Source organism: Chiloscyllium plagiosum, chromosome 14 (genome assembly GCF_004010195.1).
Source record: "Chiloscyllium plagiosum isolate BGI_BamShark_2017 chromosome 14, ASM401019v2, whole genome shotgun sequence".
Classification (NCBI taxonomy): Eukaryota; Metazoa; Chordata; class Chondrichthyes; order Orectolobiformes; family Hemiscylliidae; genus Chiloscyllium; species Chiloscyllium plagiosum.
The window spans coordinates 7,061,774-7,076,464 of NC_057723.1; the positions used below are offsets into that span (position 1 = coordinate 7,061,774).

The following is a 14,691-nucleotide window of genomic DNA, read 5'->3' on the forward strand; positions in this document are numbered from 1 at the left end:
GTCTGGCCCTAATGCACAGATTGAAATTCTGCTAGCTGGCCATGTAGCTGCAACTGGATTTTATTTTAGAAAGTCTTCATGTGTCGGTGCAGTCTTGGTGGGCTGAAGGGCCTATTACTGTGCCATACTGGTCTTTGTTCTGAGGCTACCTCACCATTCCACGGTTTCCCTCCTCTTAAATTTTTGTTTTTGTTTTCTCAAAGCCTTTTGAGTTCTGGTTTTACTCACACTGCATTCCCTCCAAGACCAAGATATTGTACTGGTAGTGCTCTGCTCAGGGCTGCTCTCACCATCATCTTTATGTAGAAGGATGGCTTTCACCTCTTTGTATTCCAATCTCCGACCTAATGTTCCAGCACTCCATTAACTTTTTTATTTAATAACTCAGAGGAAAGATGGTGGTGTAGTGGTAAGGTTCATCAATTAGTAATCCAGAAAACTACAGATGCTTTCTGGATTGCACTTTGAATTCACTTTCAGATGGTGAAATTTAAAACTAATAAAGCTCTGGAAGGAAAAAAACAGTCCATGGAGACCTCTGTCAATTATTGCCAAAAATCCATCTGGTTCACTCAGGTCCTTTCGGAAGGAAAATCTGTCATCCTTATCTGGTCTGGCCACAGAAATGTGATTGACTCTTAATTTAAGAATAGGGAGCCTTAATTAAGAGTGGACAATAAATGCTGGCCCAGCCAGTAATGCCCCTCCTGTAAAAAAGACAACTTCCTTGCAGCCATATTTTAAAGATCCGTGCAGCTGAAACCCCAAGTGCTTTCGGACCTCTGCTGTTTTAAGTTCCTGTATGAGGGGCACACACACTGGTATTTGGGGGGGATTGACCTATTTCTGTGCTGTAAATCCAATCTGCATCAAGCTTTGGAATTCCTTCTCTGTAATTGCTCACTCGCCACCTTCCTTCCTTCCAATTGTTCCTTGAAGCCAACCTCTTTGGTCAAAACATTAGTCATCTGGTCCAAAACGGCCTCAAAACTCGCAAAGCACCTCAGGATATTTTAAATTAGGTCTAGGGCATTATCTGAATGCAAATTATTCATATGGTTGTTTTACAAAGGCATGGTACAGAAATCTAGCTCACAGAGGATATGCCAAGTTAATATTCAAATCAACAGATACTAACTGCTATATTTGGAAACTGTTTTTAACCCAATATGATCTGGGAACGTGCAAGGGGACGGTGCAGAGGCAGCTTAATCTGTATCTAACCCTGTGCTGTCCTGTCCTGGAAGTGTTTGATTGGGACACTGTCCCAGTTCTGGGAGTTTTTTAAAACAGTAGAGAAACTTTCCTCAGTATCTATCCTTCCGCCAGCCTTGACAGAGTGTGTTATAGAACATAGAACAATATAGCACAGAACAGGTCCTTCGGCCCACGATGTTGTGCCGAACATTTGTCCTAGCTTAAGCACCCATCCATGTACCTGTCCAATTGCCACTTAAAGGTCACCAATGATTCTGACTCTGCCACTCCTACAGGCAGCGCATTCCATGCCCCCACCACTCTCTGGGTAAAGAACCTACCCCTGACATCTCCCCTATACCTTCCACCCTTCACCTTAAATTTATGTCCCCTTGTAACACTCTGTTGTACCCGGGGAAAAAGTTTCTGACTGTCTACTCTACCTATTCCTCTGATCATCTTATAAAGCTCTATCAAGTCACCCCTCATCCTTCGCCGTTCCAACGAGAAAAGGCCGAGAACTCTCAACCTACCCTCGTACGACTTCCGCTCCATTCCAGGCAACATCCTGGTAAATCTTCTCTGCAAAGCAGAGAAATGACATCCAGTGAGAGTGAGTAGACTGTTGTTGGGATGAGGTGAAGGAGCCTCTTGGCAAAACCACATCGTCTCCAACCTCATCCGTGTTGGCAGATGTCGTTGGTGATGGTGGGGAGGGCTAATGGAGGGGGGGGTGAAGAGGAGGAACTCAAGCGGCTGCTGCCTGCACCTGTCTTCAAAGGGACCACTTTCAAGAAGAGGTGGTGAGCTTTGCACCCAAGAGAGCATCACGAGGAGAGATCAGGGGCTTGTCCACACTTCCACCCACTTCCCCCTTGGCTCAAAGCTGAAGGCACTTGCTGAGATGCAAGTCCCTCAGATCAAAGTTGAAACTTTATTGCTGGAACAGCACAGCAGGTCAGGCAGCATCCAGGGAACAGGAGATTCGACGTTTCGGGCACAGGCCCTTCTTCAGGATGGGCCTGTGCCCGAAACGTCGAACCTTATCAAAAGCCTTACTAAAATCCATGTACACTACATCCACTGCTCTTCCCTCATCCACATGCTTGGTCACCTCCTCGAAGAATTCAATAAGACTTGTAAGGCAAGACCTACCCTTCACAAATCCGTGCTGGCTGTCCCTAATCAAGCAATGTCTTTCCAGATACTCATAAATCCTATCCCTCAGTACCCTTTCCATTACTTTGCTTACCACCGAAGTAAGACTAACTGGCCTGTAATTCCCGGGGTTATCCATATTCCCTTTTTTGAACAGGGGCACAACATTCGCCACTCTCCAGTCCCCTGGCACCACCCCTGTTGACAGTGAAGACGAAAAGATCATTGCCAACGGCTCTGCAATTTCCTCTCTTGCTTCCCACATAATCCTCGGATATATCCCGTCAGGCCCGGGGGATTTGTCTATCTCAAGTTATTCAAAATGTCCAACACATCTTCCTTCCTAACAAGTATCTCCTCTAGCTTACCAGTCCATTTCACACTCTCCTCTTCAACAGTTTGTAAATACTGAAGAAAAGTACTCATTCAAGACCTCACTTATCTCTTCCGACTCAATACACAGTCTCCCACTACTGTCCTTGATCGGACCTACCCTCGTTCTCGTCATTCTCATGTTTCTCACATACGCATAAAATGCCTTGGGGTTATCCTTGATCCTATCCGCCAAAGATTTTTCATGCCCTCTCTTAGCTCTCCTAATCCCTTTCTTCAGCTCCCTTCTGGCAAATCTGTATCCCTCCAATGCTCTGTCTGAACCTTGTTTCCTCAACCTTATGTAAGCCCCCTTCTTCCTCTTTACAAGACATTCAACCTCCCTCGTCAACCAAAAAAAGCATCCCAGAACTTCAAGAGTCGGGGGAAAAGGTGAATATCGTGGCCATCACTAAGGAGAAGGTACTGGGGATGCTGAAAGATCTGAAGGTGGATAAATTTCTTGGACCAGATGGAGTACCAGAGTACCCCGGAGAAGGAAACAGATGAGGAGACTGTACAGGCATTGATACTGATCTTTCAGGAATCACTAGAGTTGGGGAGGGTCCCAGTGCACTGGAAAATGGCTAATGTAAAAACCCTGTTTCCTGATGCTGCCTGGCTTGTTGTGTTCTTCTAGTCTCCTGCTTGTCTTCTTAGGAAGGGTGGGTAGCAGAAGAAAGAAAATATAGGCCAGTTAGCCTTAGCTCAGTCATTGGTAAGATTTTGGAATCCATTAATGATGAGATTGAGGAGTACTTGGATGTGTTTGGCAAAATAGAGCTGAGTCAGCACAGCTTTATCAGGGGGAGGTCATGCCTGACAAATCTGTTTGAATTCTTTGAGGAGCTAATGAACAAGTTAGCAAAGGAGTGCCAGTGGAAAAGGTATATTTCCAACAAGTGGAGTTCAGGAGGGGTCAGTTACGGGGCCACAACCATTTACATTATACAGTAAAAATGTGGAAGAAGGATCTGAGGGCATTGTTCTCAATGGAAAAAGGCTTTGGAAATCTGAAGCTCAAAGGAATTTGGGAGTCTGAGTTCAGGATTCTCTCACAAGTTAGGAAGTCAAATGCAGTTTAGCATTCACTTCAAAAGGGCGAGAATACAAGAGTAAAGATGTACTGCTGAGACTGTATGAAGTTCTGGTTAGACCACATTTGGAATACTGTAACATGAGCAGCTTTGGGCCCCATATTTTTGTTTCTTATTCATTTAAGGGATGTGGTCATCACTACCCAGGCCATTATTCATCATCCATCCTAATTGCCCAGAGGGCAACCATATTGCTGTAGGTCTGGAGCCACATGTGGGCCAGACCAGGTAAGGACGGCAGTTTCCTTTCCTAAAGGACGTGAATGAACCCAGATAGGTTGTTCCAACAATCACCAAGATTCATGATCATCATTAGACTCTTAATTCCAGATTTCTGTTGAATTCAAATTCCATCATCCACCACAGTAGGATTTGACCCACGTCCCCAGAACCTGACCTGGGTTTCTGGATTAACAGTCCAGCGACAAAACCAAGGAAGGATGTGTTGGCATTGGAAGGGGTCCAGAGGAGGTTTATATAAGTGGTTGAAACTGTGTCTGTACTCAATGGAGCTCAGAAGGATGAAGGCCAATCTGACGGAAACTTGCAGAATTCTGAGAGGACTTGATAGAGTGGACGTGGAGAAGATGTTTCCACTAGGAAGACAGACTAGGACCTGAGGGCACAGCCGAGAATGATGGCATGACCCTTTAGAACTGAGATAAGGAGGAATTTCTTTAGCCAAAATGTAGTGAATCTGTAGAAATCGTTGCCGCAGAAGATTGTGGAGGGAAAGTCATTGAGTGTACTTAAGACAGAGATAGTTCTTGATTAGTAAAAGGCATTGAGGGTTATAGGAGAATGGGATTGAGAAGTGTATCAGCCATGATCGAATAGTGCAGTAGATTCAATGGACTGAATGGCCTAATTCTGCTCCTATATCTAATGGTCCTTGGAGTTTGACGGGGACAGTGTTGAAAGAGTTTTACTTTCAGTTTGAAAGAATAAAGAGAAATTAGCTCTGCATCTAACCTCATGCTATCGTTGTCCTTGTAATGTCTTATGGGGAGTGTTGAAGGACATTTACTTTTTATTTAAGAGTAGACAGAACTTTACTTTCAGTTTCAAAGAGCAGAGAGAGCTTTACTCTGTATTTATCCCTGTGCTGTGACTGATGGGGATGGTGTTCAGGGACGTTCACTTTGTCAAGAGTAGTTAGCTGTACTTTCAGTTTAACAGAGTAGAGAAAGCTGTATCCAACCCTGGGAGTATTTGATGGGAATGGTGTTGAGGGAGCTTGCTCTGTATCGACCTCCCATGCTGTGACTGTTTGATGGAGGTGGCCAGCAGCAAAAAAGTCACAACAGTGTGTTGCCTCCCTCCTGCCAGGATCAAAGATATCTCGGAGAGAATGCAGAATGTTCTCAAAGGGGAGAGGGACCAGCAGGAGGTCATTGTACACATTGGAACTAATGACATAGGAAGGGAAAAGGATAAGATTCTGAAGGGAGAATTTAGAAAGTTAGGCAAGACTTTAAAAAGGAGGCCCTTGAAGGTAGTAATATCTGGATTACTCTCAGTGCTACAAGCCAGTGAGGGTAAGAATAGGAGGATAGAGCAGATGAATCCATGGCTGAAGAGCTGGTGCAGGGGAGAAGCATTCACATTTCTGGATCACTGGAAGCTCTTCTGGGGTAGAAGTGACCTGCACAAGAAGGATGAATCGCACCTGAATTGGAAGGGGACTGATATACTGGCAGGGAGATTTGCTAGAGCTACTTGGGAGGATTTAAACTAGTAAGTGGTGGGGGGAACCCAGGGAAATAGAGAGGAAAGAGATCAATCTGAATCTGGTACAGTGGGAAAAAGGAGAGAGTCAAATAGTCAGGGTAGGCTGACAGGGTAGGGCAGCAAAGCAGAGAACAAGGTAGGACCAATAAATTAAATTGCAGTTATTTCAACGCAAGAGGCCTAATAGGGAAAGCAGATGAACTCAGATTATGGCGAGGACCATGGGACTAGGATATCACAGCGATTACAGAGACATGGCTTAAGGATGTACAGGACTGGCAGCTTAATGTTCCAGGATACAAATACTACAGGAAGGATAGAAAGGGGGAACAAGAGAGGAGGGGAAGTAGCGTTTTGTTCAGGGATAGCATTACGGCTGTACTTAGGGAGGATATTCCTGGGAACACATCCAGGGAAGTTTTATGGGTGGAACTGAGAAATAGGAAAGGAATGATCACTTATCGGGATTGTATTATAGAACCCCAATAGTCAGTGGAAAACTGAGAAACAAATTTGTAAGGAGATCTCAGTTATTGGTAAGAATAGGGTGGTTATGATAGGGAATTTTAATTTTTCAAACATAGACTGGAACTGCCACAGTGTTGAGGGTTAGATGGAGAGGAATTTGTTCAGTGTTTACAAGAAAATGTTCTGATTCAGTAAGTGGATGTACTAGCGTTCATTAGCAGAGGGATTGAATTCAAGAGTCGTGATGTTGCAGCTGTACAGGACCTTGGCTAGGCCACATTTGGAGTACTGTGTGCAGTTCTGGTCACCTCACTTTAGGAAAGATGTGGAAGCTTTGGAGAAGATGCAGAGGAGATTTACCAGGATGTTGCCTGGAATGGAGAATAGGTGCGCTGCCTGTGGGAGTGGTAGAGTCAGAATCTTTGGTGACCTTTAAGCGGCAATTGGATAGGTACATGGATGGGTGCTTAAGTTCGGACAAATGTTCGGCACAACATCATGGGCCGAAGGGTCTGTTCTGTGCTATATTGTTCTATGTTCTACTAGAGAAGCTGCAAATGTTGACCTACCCTTAGGAAATAAGGCAGGTCAGGTGACTGAGCTGTCAATGGGGGAGCACTTTCGGACCAGTGATCATAATTCTATTAGTTTTAAAATAGGAGAATCTGTAAATTGTTTCAAGACAGAGGTAGATAGAATCTTGGTAAGCTGGTTGTGTGTGTATGTTTGGGGGGTGGAAGACTGTGGAAGATTACAGGAGTCAGTGGGAATGTAGAACAATCAGATCAACCATGATCTTATTGAATGGAAGAGCAGGCTTGAGAGGGGGAGTGGTCTCTTCCTACTCCTAATTCCTATGCTTATGGGATTTGTGACCCCGTAAGGCCTGTTGTTTTTTTTTGTCTAACTCATTGAAGCCTCACTTCCCTCGGAGGATGCGGTCTTACTCTTTTGCAAAACCGTTGTGTATAGATTTTGTAAATGACTCGGATTCAGAGAACCTACAATAACTTGCTTCATTTAATCTCACGATTAAACGATTTGGGACTGAAAATAATTTAGTCTGTTGCACCTGCTTAATGCAGTTGATGACTGTAAGAAAGGTGAAGGATGTGTCAGAAGCAAGGTAGAACAGAGAGTCAAAGGGATTCAGAGACTAACACATGTTCCTAAATTTTAGCTCGTCAGAAACATTTTTTTAAACTTTTTCTTTTCAAAATAGAATTCACTGGTGACTTGTACATTAGAATTATTCAATACTGTGATTGAGCATTCAAGAATGAAATTTGTTCCTCAGAAAAGGTGCCTGGAATATTCTGATTAACATACTCACTAAGTCTGATGGCCATCTTCCTGTGCATCTCCTGTTGTTATGTTAACTGCTCAAGTTGATTATTAAACAGCCAGGGAGGCAAGGAATGTGCAGTCTACACATTTGAGCCGGCTGTTATTATTTTTAAAATTGTTCACAGGATGTGGCCATTATTGGCTAGGCCAGCATTTACTGTCTATCCCTAAGGACAGTTTGGAGTCATTGCTGTGAATCTGGAGTTACGTTTAGGCCAGACCAGGTAAGGACAGCAGATTTCCCTCCCTAAAGAATATTGTTGTAAAAACCCAACTGGTTCACCAATCGACAGTGGTTCCATGGTTGCCATTAAGCAAGGTTTTAATTTCAGATTTTTACTGAGTCCAAGTTTCACATTTGCCCTGATGGGATATGAACACATGTTCCAGGAGCATCAACCTGGGGTTTTAATGCATGTCCCAAAATGACTGTGGGTTGATTTGAGATTTATGCCTTTTCCCTCACCAGTGAATGGTCAAGACGGAAGCTTTGAGTAGGCAAGGCCTTGGTAAAATAGGACTATTAACTCGATCTCTTTGCTCTTCCTGGCCCAGCCTCTGTTCTGCAATACTTGACCGAATTTAGGAGATCACTTCATGGGACTAAAACCTCAGGCTCACACCGAACTACTTAGAACTGCAAAACTACTGTGGGAGCTTTGACCCGTTATGCCTTTATCAGTGCTTTCAAAGAAGTCTCCAACTAGTCCCACTTCCTATCTTTTCCTAAATTCCCGTAAAAGTCTTAAGTGTTTACCCCAACGGTTTTGAAGTGCACGCCAGATCATGAAAGCTTCCAAGTAACAAAAAATCCCTCCTCCCCTCCTGCTCTGCTTCTTTTGCCTATCACCTTAAACCTCACGAGATTTTTTGAACATTTTTGTTAAATCTCTCCTTTTGTGCTGTGAGAACAGTGCCTGCAGAAAATACCAGAGGAACTCAGCAGATCCTGCAGGGGTCAGGGGGAAAGAGAGAGAGAGAGAGAGAGAGAGAGAGAAACACAGTTAACATTGAGTCCGATATGACTCTTCTACAGGGTGAAGCTGAACTCGAAACATTAACTGTTTCTCTCTACAGACACAGCCAGGCCTGCTGAGTTTCTCTAGCACCTTCCTGTTTTTAAGTCATAGCCTGAGATTGTAGTCAACACTCATTAATGATGACCTCTGCTGTTCTGAAAGTCTGTGGAAGCCTCTGTAATAATCTGAAAAAGCTCATTCTGAGCAAAAGAGCAAACATATACACAAGTGACACAGAGAGAGAGGGGAAAAAAAAGAGAAAGTGTCCAGAAAGGGAAATAAAGAAGCTTTATTAAAGTGTGGGATACAATCCAAGCATAAATACAACAGCAGATCTCAACAGGTTGCAGAAGAAACGAGAGAAGAGGTGAGTTTACGATATCTCTGGCATTGTGTCATAATTACACAGAAACAAGAGAGAGGGACAGCTCAGTGATGTCAGTTGTGTCAACTCCCGAGGTTAGTCAGTAAAGATGAAATCTACTTCTTCATGTCCCAGTTCCAGATGTTGGAGACTAATCTACAAGTTCTAGCGTAACTCCTTACTTTCTCACTGATCTTGAAATGTGAATCTAGTTCATGGAGACCAGGTTCACATGGGAAAGTGGAAAACATTTTACCCAGAACATGGAAGTTTTCTTTTGAACCTTACAGTGTGGTCCCTAAGCTTGCCTCTGCTCCACAATTCCACAGGAGAAAGTGAGGTCTGCAGATGCTGGAGGTCAGAGCTGAAAATGTATTGCTGGAAAAGCGCAGCAGGTCAGGCAGCATCCAGGGAACAGGAGAATCGACGTTTCTCCTGTTCCCTGGATGCTGCCTGACCTGCTGCGCTTTTCCAGCATCACATTTTCAGCTCCACAATTCCACAGCTCATTAACCAGGCCACAGCCTACCCCGAATTCAAATGGCATCCCCTTAACCAACCACCCTCCCCAGACATTTCCCATTCCCCAGTTTTGCCCCATTCCCACCCTGAAGGAGCAACCTACGTGTTAGAGCTAAGGATTCCCATGCATCAATGGGAGTGGGAGTTTGTGCGCCACCTTGGGATGGATTCTTCAGCTAATACTTAGCGAACAGTTGAGAGGCAGGGGGAAGGGAACTATTCCATCACAATGTGCATCACACATGGCTGCCCACACCAAGAAGCTGATTTAACCCACTGCCCTCACCCAGTGATTTGAATCTCCGCAGTCCACTTATCCCAGCATGGTCCTGACAGGCATTGACTGACAGCAGAACGACTTCAACCTCAACCTGCTTGATATTATAGCTCCTCTGCTCAGCTCTTATGTTTCATGTCTTCATAGCACCCACAATGTCAGGTTGATATGTAGCTTGGCCAGAATTTAGGATCTGCAGGCAGGCTGCGAACAAATCCCCGACCTAACAAATAATCCCTAACTTGTTGTAGAGAGTCCAATCGTAAAAGTCCCTTTGTATGACGTTCACGTCCTAAATTCTAAAGCTTGCTGAAAACAAAAAGAACGCAGGATGATGAGACAAAAGTGAGGAGAATATTAAATAAAAACAGACAGTTGCCAAGTAACAGGACAGCAGCATTTGGAGTTCCAAGTAGGTGAAGTGGAGAAGGGCGTTGTAGATTTGTGGACAGTGAGAAAGAGAGGAAAAAGGGAGGATAATAAAGAGGGGGAGGGAAAGAGACAGAGTGGAGGGGAAGAATGTAGTTACAAGGAGAAGGAGGGACTGACACTTTGACAGTGTTGCATTCCCTTGGACGTAGCATTGGGGGTGTCAGCCTGGACCCTTGGGCAGCTGATAGCAATGAGGGTGGAGAATGTGTGTATGGGGGCTCCTTTTGTGGCATAATGGTAGTGTCCCTACATCTGGATCTGTAGGTCTAGGTTCAAGTCTCATCTGCTCCAGAGGTGTGCAATAACATTTCTGAACAGGTTAATGAGAAACAAAAGGTTTATTTTCCCTGCAGTGTCAGAGGCTGAGGGGGTGACTTGATAGAAGTTTCTAAAACCATGAGTGGCATGGACAGAGTGAGTAGTCAATGTCTTTTCCCCAGGATAGGAGAGTCCAAAACTGAAAAGCATGGATTTAAGGTAAGAGGAGAAAGATTTAAAAAGCACCTAAGGAGCAACTTTTTCATGCAGAGGGTGGTGTGTGTATGGAATGAACTGCCAGAGGAAGTGATGTAGGCTGGTATAATTACAATGCTTAAAAAGGCATCTGGATGGGTAGATGAAAAGGAAGGGTTTGGAGGGATATGGGCCAAACGGGACTACATTAATTTAGGCTATCTGTTTGGCATGGATGAGTTGGACCGGACGGTCTGTTTCTGTGCTGTGCAACTCTACGATTCTAGGATGGTGTTTTCTATGTCGCATTGGGGGTATCAGCCTGGAGTATGGGCTTAGGTTTCGCCTTTTGGATTTGAACCAATAACATTCAAACACAGGGTCGCTACAGCTGCTTGGTGAGGCATTATTGATTTGTCTTGACATTTGTGAATCTGGGCCATTGATGGGTTAGTAGCAGGACCTTTCAAGCAGCCGATGGGTGATGAAGGTGGAGGATTTTTGTTTTGTGTGGGAGCCCTGTTGTGCCTTAGTGGTATAGCCCCTGCCCCTCGAACAGGAGGACTGGGTTCAAGTCCCATCTTTTCCAGAGGTGTGTAAATAACATGATGGGGAGTAAACTAAAATAGGTTTCTGTTTTTAGGCATTTGGACCTGGATCCCAAACTGAGGCAACAGGAAATTACACTGGCGTTTACAGCAGGCCATTCAGCCCATCGACCCTGTGCTGGACTCCACTGGAGAGCTCCTCCCAGCTGAATTTTGTCCTCTTTCGGACACTAAGAGCAGGCAACTTTGGGATTTTTGTTTTTTTCTCCCCCCCCCCCCCAAACCCCGCGGTTTTCCCATCAATTCCCGCTCCTTTCAGAAAAGCAGACCAAAAGGCTTCCACACCTGGGGTTCCAGTCCAGCTTTCCGGGCGGAGAAGGAGGGTCTCGGGGCTTGCGGCACCTCCTTGGCGGCTCGGGGGGACGGGGAGCTGCTGCTGCTGCTGGGGCCGGGGAGAGGAAGAGGAGGCTGGAAGCTCCGAGCTAGGGGCTCGGCCGCGGCGGGGCTCTGCTCGGTGAATCCGTTGAGGCGGGAGGAGGAGGAGGCGGCAGGAGGAGGCTTGGCGGCCGTCGGGGGGCACGAGGAGAGCGGCACCGAGCTCTGCCTGAGGTAGGAGGCCTGGCCGGGGTTAGGCCTGACGAGGCGGGGCGGAGAGGGGGCCCCTCTGGGCAGCGAGCTGAGGGGGGTCTTCTCCGGAGTGATGATGAACAGCGAGGAGCTCATCTGCTGGCGGCGGGGAGGCCCGGGGTTCCCGTTCGCCTTGCCCACCTGGGCGAAGGCGGATACCGGAGAGCGGCGGCCGAGGGCGAGGGCCAGGCCCGGTCCCGGGCGGTCGGGCGGCTGGTCGCCGCATTTCCAAGATGGCGGCAGGGACATGGTGGGGGAAGGCGGCCTGGGCCTGGTCTCCATGGCAACCGGCGCCTCGATGGTGTACCTCTCCATCCGGGTCTGCCGCCGCGCGAACAGCTCCGCCCCTTTACCTTTGACCTCGGCCAGGGCCTGGCTGGCGCCTGAGGCGCGCGGGGCCCGGAGCTCGGGCGGCTTGAGGCACGACGCCCACTCGGGAACCGGCGGCTCGCCGCGGTCGTGACCGCGCCCCCTCCCGCCGGGAGGCTTGGGGGCCACGGGGGGCGACGGCTTCTTCTGGTTGAAGTTGGCGGCCTCCGCGCCGAGGCCCAGGCTGTCGTCCTCCTCCGCCTCGGCCTGGCCGCCTTTCCGCTTCTGGACGTCGATGCCCTGCACCAGCGAGAGGAGCTCGGGGTTCGGCGCCACCTTGGGCTTCTCGTGGAAGGTGAACATGGGCTTCCTGGCCGCCCTCCGCGCCCTCGACTCCTCCAGGATGCCGGTCTTGTGGGCCCACGCGGGCGGCCGCTCCAGGCCCGGCGAGCTGCACCCTGGAGGCGGTGCCGAAGATGTCCTGGTGGAGGCCGCCGGCGCGTGGGAGTAAACCGGGCCGTACGGAGCGATCTCAGGAACACCGGCCGGCGGCTTGTAGGGCTTCGGAGAGCCCCCTTCCACCGAGAAGGGCCTGGGTGTCCTGTTGGCCAAGGGTGCCCGCTTCTCTTCGGGCCTGTGGGCCATGTGGCTCTCTCCATGTTGACCTCCGCCGGTTTGACCATTGACCTCTCTCTGTAGATGCTCACCGTCTGGGTTGCGTGGCGGGCACGGAGTCTGCAAGTGCACCTCCACTGTCGTCCTGGCCGGCTTCACCGAATGGTTGATCTCCACTGGATGTGGCCCCGTGGGGCTCTGGAATCCCAGCTCGTGCCCAGGCTCCCCCTCGCCTCCATCCTCCTCTGCTGCCTCTTCGTCCCGTTGCCCCCCGTCCTCAGACCCGTAGTCTTCTGCTGCTCCCGTCAGGCCTCTCTGGTCCACTGCCTCCTCATGGTTTCCGACTGTCAGCGTGGGCTCCATGGTGTGGCCCTCAGCTTTCCCCTGACAGCGCTGGAGGCTGGTGTCCTCCGAGGAGTCAGGCGTTGTGGGCAGTTCTCTGCCTGGCTCCCTAGCTAGACTGTCTCCAGGGTCTCGGCCCTCTCCATCAGCAGGGCTGCCTGGTTCCAGGTCACAGCAGTGCTGTCGCTGGCCGTAACTTGTTAAGGTGAATGCATTCACTCTCTTCCTGCGCCTGTTGAAGAGCAAGACGCCTTTGGAGTTGGTACTTGGTGGAGTAGTCAGCTGGGCTGCAATTTTCTGGCTTTGGATCCTGGCGTCTTTTGCCTCCTGCTCACTCACACTGAGGCTGCGGCAGAGACCTGCAGGGCAATGACAAAGATTGTTATGTGGACGCTGCAGAACTGGACAGGCAAAGGCTCCCTGCAACACCTCTCTCCCACACTCACCCCTCCCTCATTCTCTCACACATGTCCCCTGCCCCACACACTCATTCCCCCATCTCACCTACAGACTCCTATCTTCCCCCAGAACCCTGCCCCTCCCCTCTCACCCACATACTTGCACCCCACAAATGCTCCACCCCCCTACTCTGCGTGCTGTCTCGGTACAGGTTGTTCTGCTATTTCATTAGCCTGATTTGGCTATAACTTGTTTGATGAATTGTGGATATAGTGTTATTAAAACAAACTTTCCACTGGACAGATATAGTGATTTTTCTATTAGCGATTTTCTACAGTGTGATTTTTTTTTCATTATGCCATTGTAGAGGAAAACAACCGTCACAGCAAAACGACCTGCACCAACATAGTCCTCTGATCTATTTCTGTGTGGATTGATTTTAACGATTGTGCCCCTTACTATCAGTCATTTACACCCCACCGACATGGGAGGGAAGTGTTTTTCCCTGGTTTGTCGAGTGGGAGTAGAGAGTGTCTCGAGCTAGGTCACACCTGAGGCATGTTATTTAGGTCTGAGATGTGGAGGAGTTTTTTTTCACTCAAGTAGTGAATCTTTGGAAATGGGGTAATAATGCAGGAAAGGGACATCCAAGGAGAAGATCAGCTGTGATCTAGTCCAGTGATGGAGTGGGCTCGATGGGCCAAATCGTCACCCATGTCCACTGTTTCTCATGTTCCTATCTTTTAAGTGTGACAACTTGTTATAGTCTGGTGGTGAAAGCTTATTCAACAACAACTTTTTAAGGGGGAAATGAAATGAATGCTTCTAAGAGAAAAAGTAATTATATTCAGAAAGGAGACTGAATGTGAAACTGACTCAACAGAATCACAGGGCTTTTACAGTGTCGAATGAGACTATTTGGTCCATCATGTCTACCAGTCCTGTCTTTTCCCTGTGACTGCAGTCTTGTGGAGAGATTGAGGGATTTTTTTTAGATTAGATTACTTAGTGTGGAAGCAGGCCCTTCAGCCCAACAAGTCCACACCTACCCTCCAAAGAGCAACCCACCCAGACCCAAAATCCTCCCCTACATTTACATCTTCACCTAATACTACAGGCAATTTAGCAGGGCCAATTCACCTAACCTGTACATTTTTGGACTGTGGGAGGAAACCGGAGCACCTGGGGGAAACCCACGCAGACAATGTGCAAACTCCACGCAGATAGTTGCCTGAGGCGGGAATTGAACCCAGGTCTCTGGTGCTGTGAGGCAACAGTGCTAACCACTGTGCCACCCATTTGAGTTAGTTCCAATAATTTGGTAACATTTTCGAGAGATCTTCACCTGACTTCAATCTGTATTGAAAATGTTTTTTCTTCTGGTATCTTTAATTGGTTTTAGCACGTGGATGAA

At 47.6% G+C, this 14,691-nt stretch overlaps 1 protein-coding gene across 1 annotated transcript in view; it reads right to left on the reverse strand.

Annotated features, from left to right (window-relative positions):
* Positions 1 to 14,691, reverse strand: part of LOC122556982 (synaptopodin 2-like protein) — a 98,593-nt gene that overhangs the window by 3,974 nt on the left and 79,928 nt on the right. Inside the window, exon 3 of the mRNA XM_043704216.1 lies at positions 11,331 to 13,237. Coding sequence (XP_043560151.1) covers positions 11,331 to 13,237 — 1,907 coding nt within the window. The remainder of the gene's footprint in view (positions 1 to 11,330; positions 13,238 to 14,691) is intronic.